Genomic DNA, 12,824 nt, shown 5'->3' on the forward strand with positions numbered 1-12,824 from the left:
TTCAAATATCATTTAGAATACATCCATCTCTTCAAGTTTTTGCTACAATAAAAAGAAGTGACCTACGTATTTTTTGTTGTTTTCTTAAAAATACAAAACAAAACCAAAAAACTCACCACCAATACTTCCCCCACCCCAACTCTGACTATTCCAAATTCACTTCAAGCATTGTGGAAGAGCTGCATTTATCTTAGTTTCTTCCTTTCTAAATGTGACCTCAAACTCAAATACTATCTAAGTAACAGTCAAGTATCCATGTATTTGGCAGGCTAATAGACATAGTTTCTATGTGTTTGTATAGACAGGTCATAGACTCACCTGAGCTTTTACATTTAGCATTGAGGGGAAAAAGGGTAATTAACAGCATTTTTTATTATAAATACCTGGACTTTAAGAAAGCTGAGGAAGTCCTGATTATTTTTCTAGACTGCTAATGTTCAGTTGACTGCAATTTTTTTTTTCAAGTTGAATATGTCAAAAATAATGTTATCAGAGTTGCTTTAAAAGGTCTTACAGGTGCTCATTTAGAATTCTAATCAAATTTAAATGAGTTGACCAATCACTGACAATGTTAATTAATATGATGACTGATAAATATAGATAAATATTTTAAAATTATTTGCTGTCTTGGAGCCCTGAACAATCAAACTGGAACTGATTTTCTGCTTTTCCTTCAGTAGCCATCCCTTATTCAAAACCTGTATCTATGACATCACATAATTAAGTTACACAATAGGTGTTTGGAAAGCACTTGCGTGGAAATATTTCAATTAAATACAAGATAACAACCCTCTTTATCTTTTAATATACGTGCTAAGAAAAAGAAAATAATCACTCCCTTTTCCTATTTCAAACAAAATGAAGAAATATTAATTTATTCTAAATAACAATATTTATTTGTAAAACAAAAGCAAAATATACAACAATTCCCTTTCCTGAATACAGTTAGTAGGTGCTTTGTCAGTACTCTTTTTTCTTTTTTAAACTAATCTACTTAGACCATAGCCCCTCAGGCACAGATTTGTTTTCTTCCATGTTCTAAAGAACAAACAGCACACTGTTGGCAAACTACTTTTTTCCCCCAAACACAGACTTTTCTTCTGCTTAACAGAAAAATCACTGTCTGTTGGCTTGGATTTTATACAATGTAATTACAGAGAAAAAAAAGTTAGCAGATAACTGAAAGTTTTTATGAAAATAAGTTTGGTATTAGAAGATCAGATGGTTTTATTTAATTTCCTCAACTATTCGGTGCCCAAAATCCTTTACAAAAAGACCTCTTCCCTCTTATAACCCCTCTTCCCTCTTATAACAGTGGGCAGATATTTTCTTTCCAATAAAAAGGAACTAAAGATGGAATTTAGACACACACAAATAAATGCAGTAAGAGTACCCCAGAATTATAAGAAAAATCATCCCCTATAACCTCACAGCACCCAGCAGCACAATCTCATTTTAGAAGACATGCATGCTTGCGACGTTTCTTACAGAAACTCCTTCACACCACTGGAGAACACTATATAAAGTAGGTAAAGCATACTTCATGAACCTTTGAAGTAAAGGAAGAAATGGTAGGTTCTGAGAGCTAATATTAAAACATCTTCAGATTTTTAACCAGTATTTTTAAAAAGTGTTTAGACAGCTACTGATTTATGCAAATTAGTTATCGCTTCTCTGAAATTAACTAGCACCAGCAATAATGATTTGTGAAGCTTACACAAGTATGAAATTGAAATTATAAAGACTATGGATTTTAAATACAGCTAGTATGAGAAGTTATCCACTGAAATCCAAAAAGTCATTCAAAAGATTACCAAGGTTACTAAATATGGCTTGAATTGCATAAGCATAAACAATGCATTCAATTCTCTCCACAAATACAGATCTTTTACAATAAATTAGGTCTAACGTCTAGTCTATTCACATTCATCATTTGTTTAGACCTTGATTCCGAGTAGAATTCTGATATATTTACCTTTGTGCATTTAGGCATAATCTTAAACAATCTTTTTAGCAAGGTTAAAGTCAGAAATGTGTTCTTGTAAACTTCAGTTATGCTTTCACGTACTATATGCTAGGCACCCTCTCCAAAACAATGCAGTCCAAACAGCTATATTTTCAGAGAATCACAGGATCATTAGGGTTGGAAAAGACCTCCAAGACCATCTGGCCCAACCATCCCCCTACCACCACTATCACCCACTAAACCATGTCCCTAAGCACCATGTCCAACCTCTCCTTAAACACCCCCAGGGACGGTGACTCCACCACCTCCCTGGGCAACCCGTCCCAATGCTTGACCACTTTCTGAGACAATTTTCTCACTGTTTTCTTGTTTTCTTTGGAACTGTTTCTCTTCTTGATATATAAATATCCTTTGATATAAATACCCCAAAACATTTGAAAGCTAAGAAACTAAAGCACTAGAGAGCATTCATGGGGTTGTTTTAAAAAACTTTTACAGCACTGGGGCACAAAATACTGCCCTGACACAGAGAACTGTACAAGGGAGAAGCATGGTCCTGACTCTGAATACCTTGCTTCAGTCATACTTGTCTCTCACTTCCAAATTCTAGGGGGAAATGTAGTCTCCAGTATCACTTAGAAGCTGTACACTCTCCAGTTGCCACTGGTTTCTGGACATCACTGTTCAGATTAGACTGAATTAAGATTTGAACAATGTAGTCCTAGTACAAAACCTGAATTTTTGTTGGAGTCTCTACTTCCCCCTCAGTTGGTTGGAAAAGAAGTATTACTCACAGCTCTTCCCATCCCAGCAATAAGTTATAAGCCAAGTTTTTGCACAAGCAGACTGAAGATATGAAGAAAAGGTACCTCGTTCAAAACAATGCACAGCATCCCATTCTAAAACTCTGCTAAAAGTATCTTGAAGCGGATGTAAGGCTAGGTAATTAAAGGATTTAAAATGAGCAAGCCCTGAAAAAAACTGTTAAGTTCACAGACAAAATGAAGGAGAAGAAATTGTTTGAGTTACAGAAGTTAAAACTAGATAGCCTATTAAATGTTTACAATAACACAAAAGAAAAGGAAACTAGTAGGTAGAAAAAAAAGTGGAAAAACACATTTCTGCTTTTCTTTTTAAAACAATTTACCGCTGGAAAAGAAAATCCACAACATGATTGAATGCAGGAGCTTTGATGAATTACAAAAATAGAGAAAATATCTTTGCAGGATTCAAGTACACGGTCATAATTAGATTGGATGAGAAACAAAGGTATAATTATGAATATTTCTAAAATGGTATCTTCATAGTCTGATGGAAATGAGGGAAAAAAACACTATGAATAAAGTAAAAAAAATTTACGTGGAAAAGTGTATATTGTATCATGTTTGAAATCAATGTTAACAAATATGAGCTGCAAGACAAACTAATAGCAAACTATTAATTCTGAAAGTACAAGTTAACATAGTGTTTTTGCATAGATAGCATACAGGCTTAGATAACCATTTGTATTCGTATTAATTATGTAAAGTTCTTAGATACCAGCTATTGTTGTCATCAGTAACACCTAATCCAACTTTATCAGGTTGAAGGTTTACCCACAATTTCTGTCTACAAAGTATGAGTTAACTACGATGAACCACTACAGTGAGATCCAAACATGTAAAATGCATTCCATTCTCTTAGGTACATGGCAAAAAAAAAAGAAAAAGAAAACCTTCTCAGTTGTATCAATTAAAGATAAATCTATGCAAAACAAAAGGAAATTTACTTAAGAGCAACAAATACACAATTCAACAGTCTTATAATTGCACTTGTTGATTGTAACTGTAAGCAAGGCTGATTACACTGTTAGGTAAGTGGGTTTGCCAATTTGTTGCAAAACAAAACTGAACTGAATAAAATATGTTCACGGGCACAAAGCACATAGTTAAGAGAGCACCGTGAAGTAACTGTTTTCAAATTATTCATTTTTTTCTTCCTTTTTTAAAATTATTTAGAATGATCTGCACAGTGAGTGCACAAAGGACAAGTTGATCATCACTGTTGAAATGCACCACAGAGATGTCCTCTCCATAATTAGATACAACTAAACTTTATATGAGAAGTTGTCCGAAGGTCAGGGTTTTTTTCCTCTCAAACACAGTCAGCCCCAGAGGTAATGAATTAAAAAAAGTCTTTCCTTTGTTCAGAACAAAGAAGGTGTTAGGGAATCTCACACAGCTACCAAGCGTCTAGTAAGTCTTCAGAGGTTGGTACTTTTCATTTTGTTATACAGCCTAGGTGTACCAAGACCAAGAAGTAATAAAGCCTAGTTTAGAAAAAGAAAACAGCATGGTGTCACAGGTGTGAACCTCCTCTTCCATAGTTAAGTTGAAGACAGAGGGGAGTGGAGAAAAAAAAAAAACACCACCAATCATAGTCAGTGCTATAGGAAAGCTAAATTATCAGAGATAAAGAGGTTATCGGAGATAATTTTATAACCTGCTAACAGGACACCACAGGCATTATGTTGCAAATCTGGTTTTGTAGAAAAGCAAAGAGCTGGAGAGAACCTGAAAGACCCTAAAAATCCAAGCAGAGGAACAAAGCTTTTTTAGACCAGTAGCCATAACCCTTCCACTGTGTAATGCTGCATTTGCCAACATTCGTCCACTGAAAGTAAATTTAATCTCTATGTGATGTACCACCGTGTGTGTAGATAGATGCTCTACCAGGGGAAATGTTGGCTCACCAGTGCAGCACCAGTGACACGTAACAGTGTAGCACTGAGGGGAATGCCTCAGAACAACCAGACAGCCTTCCCTCCATTTAGCATAGAAGAAAACTGGCAGGTATCACAGGAGCATCTTAAGAAAGGAACCTTGCCTTCTGTACTAATCCTTACATCACCTCTTTATTCTTACTATGAATGTCTTTCCTTCAATGCTTTTAGTTTTACTTCCCATAATGAATCCCTACCCCCTACCACTACATTAGGTGTAGAAAGGGGAAAGAGAAAGAAGGAAAAAAGGAGAAGAGATGAAGAGTTAAACAGCAATACCAGGTAAGTCTCTCTTCTGCATGAACACCAACATGTCCAGTCAGTTTAACCTACCCAGACAGCTGTAAGAACCTGTGCTTCCCCTCAATGAGAAAAAGGGGGGAAAGAGGGAGTTTCTCTCCTATAGGCTCTCAGTTATTCACAACATTTAATTTTGGATTGCTCACACTCCTAATGCTTTGAGCTAAACTAATTGTTTTGGCTTGAACCATTTTTAAAGCTCTTTTCGGTCACACACCAGGACAAGGAAGCCACTAGGTAAATCAATGCTGCAGCCCAAACACTGCAAATTTCCTGAAATTTCTTTAAAATAGACATTTAAGGAAAATACCTGCTTAATCCCATGAGTGTATACACAGAAGAGGTAAGTATGGCCTATCTGCAAGTACAAGCATAAGAAGTTGGAAAAGGCTTCGGAGGAAAACGAAGTTCTCACCCATCTAATCAACTGCATGAGAGATGAAGTATGTCTAACCCTAACGTGAATGGGTTTAGGCATTTTCTAATACTGGGTAGTATTTTGGAAGACAAACCACAGTTTACATATAATTACTACAAATGATCAAAGGGTCATGGGAATATTATTCGTTTCTTAAACTGTACCGAAAAGTCCATTGATACATTCATGTATATTTTGTACGTGATGTGACACATCACACATGAAAAATCTTGTTTTATGAGTACGAGAACAACATTTTTAAGCATTAGAGCACAGGAAAAACAATGGAACACAGATCAATAGAAAATTCTACTCTCAAATAAAAGAAAAAAGCTAAATATTTGATTAGTAGAAGAAGCAAGAGCTCTTCTAATAAAACACCACCACCACCCAAAAAAGAAAAAAGAAGGGGGCAAAACCCCCACACCACTATCTACCAGAAAAATTGGCGAAAACATACCACTAGTAAGACTAGGAGGTAAAATAACAGGGGGTTATATCTGAAATCCTGAAATAACTCCTATATCCTGAAATAACGGGAGTCACAAAATGTGCGGTCATTTAGCAGGTTATTTGTACATAAGGAAATAAATTATTACCTTACAACTGTAATTGGCAATTCAATATACTTAAATCTGCATTTACCAGAACAAAGTGCCCACACCGTTATGGTGAAGAATAGCTGTAAATGATTAGTTTAATTGCAAAGTGAACTTTCCTTTTTTTTCTGCCATTAACAGAGGACTTGGTGACCCAGGTGAAAGGAAAAGCTTGTACAGCTCTTCAGTTCAGAACTATGTATCCCAGATTATTATTTACTTTAGCGAAATTGCATATTTAACACAAGTAATAAAACATTAAACGATTCAAAACGTCCAAAATTAAGTCATTTTAAACAAAACCACTATGAATACAAGCTGCATAACAATAACTCAACCATCATTTACCGTGTTTCTGATAGGAATTTTCTTCGGTTCTGGTGGCACATCCTGAGGAACAAATTTCACTGGCTCCTTAATCTGTCTCCGTGATCTTTTGGTCCCATCTGGTAAGGTTTCCATGGCAATATCAGCTTCCATGTCACTGCTACCTGCCTGGTCACACTCTGAGCACTGCCTGCAAAGTGAAAGATTTCCTATTTAAAACTGCAGTCACAAAAGCACAAAAAGGAATGTTTCTGAAGCAGCAAAAAAAAAAGTGTTTGGGTTGGAAATAAATCAAATAAAGTCAGTAAACACAACAGTATCTAAAGGAATCTCCGAAATGATTAAACAACTATGCAGGAATACAGCAAGACTTTTTCTGTTGCTGTGGGGTTTTTTTGCTGACAGTATTTAAACTTTGAAAACCAAGATTTTGAAAGTAGGATTTAATCTTCAAAAAAGATGCTTCCTATTTCACTATTCATATCCTACCATATCCCTTTTTTTAATGGTGTCCACTGATCTGTAATCTATTCATTATTGAAACTGCTGCTGCAGTTTAATCTTTACAATGACACACTGCTGAATTCACTCTGATGAGAGCGGTCTTTAGTAGCAGGGATTTGGAAGAAACGTCTGTTATGAAAATCAATTTTAAAATCTATTTCCTAAGGGAGATGGTTTTGAAACAAAAAAATAGTTGAGACAAACATGTAGAACTTGTAGGTGTATATTACCAATCGTTGAACATTGAGTTGAAAAAAAATGCCTGTTGAGTTTCTGAAAAAGCACAAAATCACAATCAGAGCTTCCAAAGAATACAGAGTCTAAGGGAAGGCTATTAACAACATCCATGATAGAATTAACAAGATGGGAAATCATCAAGTTGTGTTCTCATTTGCAGAAAATACTCATCTTGCACAAAGTCATAAATGCAGATGTTAACCAAAAACACTAATTACAAAAACTTAAAAATGATACCCACTGATAAAGACTGCATTTTTTCTCACATAAAATTTTAAGTTCAACAAACTATAAATACTTACAAACAAATTCCAATTCATCACTATTTTCATGTTTTTAAAATGTTCTTTTTTATAATCTCAACTAAAAATTAAAAATGTATGTTCTGCTATTAATTGGCATTAAAACAGACACATACATTAACCATTACCTAAATGAAGTTGCAAATTCTCTTTGGAAGGAGACAGATAAAATACGTGTATTTGGTTATGTGTAGTTAAATGTTAATACATCCTTGAGACAAAACAGTGTGTGCCTCCCAGATCTAACCAAAAGCACAAAGTCATGTGCTTTGTGTATGAGCTGATTTCTTTTTATATATTTATATACATAAATTATATATATATGATGTTCACCAGAAACACGTTTGCTCCTATGAGCTTCAGTAAGGGCTAACACAATATTAACTGATTTGATTTTAAAAACCTAATAGTCCTGGTTTTATTTTGAAAAGGCATCGCTGACCAGACACATATTGCCCTTAATCCATATTCCAACTCCTCTTCAACTCAACAGAAGAGAACCACAAATACAAGAGAAAACGTTTTAATCCTGTTTCTAACAAAGGCTTGTTCTGATGCATGATTCCGTAAGTTCTTAAAATACCAACAGAAACAAAAGAAGTGAATTAGCGGTTATATTGCCTATTCCAATAGGAAACAAAGTTTAAGCTGTGTTTTGTTTTGTTGTCATTGTTCTTTATAACAAAAAACACTACCGCCTACCACACACAACCACAGAGCTTTCCATGCTTTTCCAATTTTTCTAATTTTCCCAAATTCATCCAAGCAGTATAGTCTCAGACCTCTTCTGGCTCTACCTGCAGATAATGGCAGTTGTCGGGGCCCGCTAGACAGGCCGGTGGCTGACAATGAAAATACAGGGGATCCAATTCCAGATTGAGTAACTGTTATCAGTGTGACCTTGGCTAAGCCGACACCTCTCTGCTTTAATTTCTCCATATGTAAAAGTAAGATAATTGTTGGTGTGTTACAACGTTACGAAGATTAATCACTTCTTATCTCTAAAGCACTTGAGACCACTGCAAATAGGACACACGGCAGTGCTGGTGGTATTTGCTGATCTAGAAAAGCAGAAGTACTACGAGGCAGACTGCAGAGAAGATAACATTGTATTGGGACTTCATCAGTAGCCAGAACACAAGGAAGTCAGTTTATACAGCTTTTATACTTCGCAAACAGTTTGGTGCCAGCATTCAAGTGTATAACATACAATTAATATTCTTCTTCCTCTTTACAGACCTCTGTTCTCTATGCACACCGTCCTGTTAACATTTCTAGGCCTCCTTGGTATGCTAATAATAAGTCTAATAAAAATACTGAGAAAAAGCTAGTAAAAATAAAACCAATAATAAATTATAAGGTAGAATAACTTTTCCAAAATGCTACTTTTTCGAGTTATATATTTACAGAAATTTGTGTGGAAAAACACAAATACGTATACCCACAAACTTAAACAACTAAACAAAAGCTCACAGACCTAAGTATTATTAGCTTCTATTACTATAAGTTTATAGAAGAAAGCTCTTTAGTGATCTAAGGGGAGAAAAAAAGCTTTAGAGATAACAGTATTCCCTCTTTTTTTTTTTCTCTGCTTACGCTTAGCTAGAGGTTACTTTGTGTAGTTTTGTTTAGTTGCATGTGTCCCATTGCATTCAAGTAGTCGGAGTCAAAACTCCAAGGAGCGTTTCTGTTTAAGTGTCACAGACCATGGCCCTTCACAATAGTGCAGCATCGGTCACATCATTAATTTCTCCAATGGAGAGCAGACCTAAAGTATTTACTATGATCTGCTTATGCAGGTATAAAAAATAGCTGCAAAAGTACTCCCAGAATACTGTGATGAGCAACTCTGATGAAAAGTTTCTTCCCTTCTATTATTATGGTAAAAATATGTACTATATATAAATTAAAAATAAGCTATCTACAATTAAAGTGCTGCATAAAAATGAAGTTTTTGTAAAACAAAGAAATAGTGGTATGAGCTTACAAAAATGTTTGGAGCTGGGAACCCCATCTGTTGGATCTGCTACCCTGCACCTAGGATTTAAAGCATTCCCACTCTTTAGTTCTGCACTGCTGAAAGAGAAAGATGCATTTTTCTCTTACATAAACTCAGGCAGTTGTACAGAAAGCTATGGAGACCTGTAAAGGACTTCAGTTTCACTAGGGCACCATTTAAACATAAATAAATAAATTACTGTAATTTTTATGTTAGACAGGAAGAGAAACATTTCGTCCAGGAGGGAAGATGCTGCCTGCAAGTTTCTGAAATTCCAATTCTATGCCCAAGCTTGCTCTGCAAACAGGTCATATAACTGCCACAGCAATCAAATTCAGCAAATAGCAAGATCTACAAAAAAGAAAGCTGCAAAACCACAGTATATTGTGGGACAGCGGAGTAAACACAGAGAATAAAACCTTACAAATACACCGAAGATGAGGTAAAAAAAAAAAAAAGCTACAAACATGAACTTACAAGGAACCTCTTGATTTACTGGAATAGTCTCTACTATCACAGGCAACCACATCTAATCAACCTTTTTATAGAGCAGTCAAGCTTCAGCTATAGAGTTGTTTGATTGTTAGCTCCCACAGGACCCACAGAAAACCTATTACAGAAATACACTCCTCTGACTTGGAAACAATCTCCTAACTTTCAGCTCCTATTATGGTTTATTTCAACATGGTTCTTGAATTTAAAGTACTCTTTTTCCCCTTCTGCTGTTTAATTCCAATATATTTATAGAAAGCAGACACAGGACTCCTACTCCTTCTCTGCCAATGCTCAAGTTCATTTTAGTTCATCTCTTCAAGGACAAGCAATGAATAGAGAAACCTATCACAACAGGTCATTTTTCCATCTGTTCAGACAATCTATGACTACGTCTTAACCAGTAAGCATTGCCATGCAGCACCAGTAATTTAATAGGAAAAACGGTGCTGAAGATTCAATTTCTGTACACAAATTTTGGTTTGTTTTTACTCTGGATTTGCATAATCCAGCATCAGAGAAAGTCAGTAATTGAATGTGATCTTCTGGATTCATCTGAAAGGAATGCTGTTACCATGCTCCATGGTCCACAATGTGAACCAAAAAGCAGCAAGTATGAACAGGAGGAGATTTACTCCAAACACACACTCCTGGTCCAGATTAAAATGTTAAAATAGATTTGTCCCTTGTGGAAAATGGGAGACCATAACCGAATATAATGTTTTGGACACATTAGCAATGTCTTGCGCAAGAGCAATGTAGCATTGCTTAATAGCTTTTCCTATGCTTCAGATGTAGGTTAAAAAAAAAGCAGTATGAAAAAGGTAAAAACCTTTGCATTACTGGATATCAAGTAAACATGGTAACATAGACCTGACAGCAAAAAGAAACATTTTCAACAAGAAAAGTCTACTCAACAGAAGCACCACATAGACTTTACTTAAATGATCAGTAAGTCATCATTCAGGGAGCTTTCATGTTGATCATAATGCTTCTTTCTTGCTTCCATTTATTTGAAAATATCTAAAGAAAGAAAGAGTCTTCTGCTTTTGAAAAACCAGATTGAAATGAAGGCACTGCAACACCTCTTTGGTTCAATGAGAAATGGTATTACCCAAATCTCAGACTTATCCATCTATCTAGTTGCGTATTTGTCATACAAAAAAATAAATCCCTTCATCAAGAAGGATAATGCTACCATGGTACTACTGCAACAATCATAACTCTGCGCTATGTGATTCAGATACTGCATGTTACTTTTTACACCACAAAGCGTTCCGAGACTCACATTCAAACTCGGTTTCTCTAACATGAACCCTTATGAAGAAAAATCAGTGGAAAAGACACCTAACAGGTTTTCACAACTACCAAAAGCAGGTAAAGATCCACGTCTGATAACCAATGATGTGTCTGCTAAAAACTACTGGAAATGTTTGATCCATGAAGAAGCCTCAATAACCATTAAAAACTTTTTTAATTACAGAGAAGGCCTTTGATCAAGCACTAACAATAAACTGCAGAAGAAAAGTAGCAGCATGTTTTTATCATTATGTTTTCAATCTAACACCTGCCTACTACTTAGTATAAAGACCTGTGGTACGAGAAACACCTCCCCATCGCACAGAGTAAATGGATCTTCTGAACTCACTAGCAAAAGACAGGAGCAGCAAATGAACAGGAGCACACATCATTAGTTTTCAAAAATTACTAATGGTCCAGGCTAACACTGAAACACTGCTTTTTGTGTACCTCCAAGATGCAAATGTTTCTTCGTTGTCTAAATAACCAGTAGTGAATTTATTTTTGAGCACGGGTAGCTTCAAGAAATGTGTGAACCTAAAATGGGGCTTTACTTTGGTAGGCACTCAAAGACCAAAGAGTGTTTTCTACTTACGAAGTATTATAAAACAATTGCACAAAAATAGATTTTAACCTAGAAATTTATGAATTTATGAAGTAAACACCTACACTGATCATACAAGTAGGAGAGGGACAATTTGGATTTATTAATTTATTATTTAGGTGATGTAGAAATCAAAACAGAAGGGAGATAACCTTGTTACTTCCCCAGAAAAATTAGTGCAAACAATGGCATTACTATGCTTCCTTGTGCTACAGCTTTATATACATCAAAAAATCTAAACGTGCTTTACCTAATGACAGGTCTGGCACGTAGCAATTTGTGAAATTATGAGAAAAACTGAAGAAAATTGAACACCATAACACCATCCCTTTATAAATGAAATGTCACGAAGTTGAAGATCACACAAATAGATCTCAAATCCAACACACTGGTAAGCTTTATACAAACCTGGTTTTAATTTTAATAGTGAAGCAAAAAAAAAAAATAAATCTTTGCTATATTAGAGAGAAAAACAGACAAAACATATGAAAATATTTCATTTAATAGAAAACTTTACTATAAATATCATGAAGAAGAGGTCTTGTTCTAATATCACATTATAGAACAATTAGACTGCCTTAACTGCCCTATGCTACATACTTTCAGAGTGGCTTATAAAATGAAAATATAAAAGTCAAAAATTCAATCCTCAGTCTGAACAAGATAGCCATTCTTATAGTCACAACTGGCCAACAGACAGAGGATTTGGAAGAAATTAATATCCTCAGCACCCAGTGTTTAATGTGAAAAGGGTAAATTTCAATTCTCTGTGCTTGAGGAACAGCACTCAGTATGCTTTAAGAAAACAGTTCTGCCCTCACTTTAAAAGGGAAAACTGTTCAGTTATTAGATAGACTTTTTTAATTAGGAGAAAACAGCTCTAGCAGACATACGCTGTGATAAATCACCTCATCAAATTTTAGCAAAGAATTAAACCACTCTGAACTTGAGAAACATGGACCATAGTTTTCAGATGACAGCTATGCTCTGGAAATTTGAACAAATAATATGTGTTG

At 35.3% G+C, this 12,824-nt stretch overlaps 1 protein-coding gene across 2 annotated transcripts in view; it reads right to left on the minus strand.

The window, feature by feature from the left end:
• PHF14 (PHD finger protein 14) overlaps window positions 1–12,824 on the minus strand; it is a 163,184-nt gene that overhangs the window by 104,323 nt on the left and 46,037 nt on the right. For both annotated transcript variants that reach the window (XM_083824579.1, XM_083824578.1), the window contains exon 14: window positions 6,393–6,561. In XM_083824579.1, the coding sequence (XP_083680705.1) occupies window positions 6,393–6,561 (169 nt within the window). The remainder of the gene's footprint in view (window positions 1–6,392; window positions 6,562–12,824) is intronic.

The sequence above is a fragment of the Anser anser genome, assembly GCF_964211835.1.
Source record: "Anser anser genome assembly, chromosome: 2".
Lineage (NCBI taxonomy): Eukaryota > Metazoa > Chordata > Aves > Anseriformes > Anatidae > Anser > Anser anser.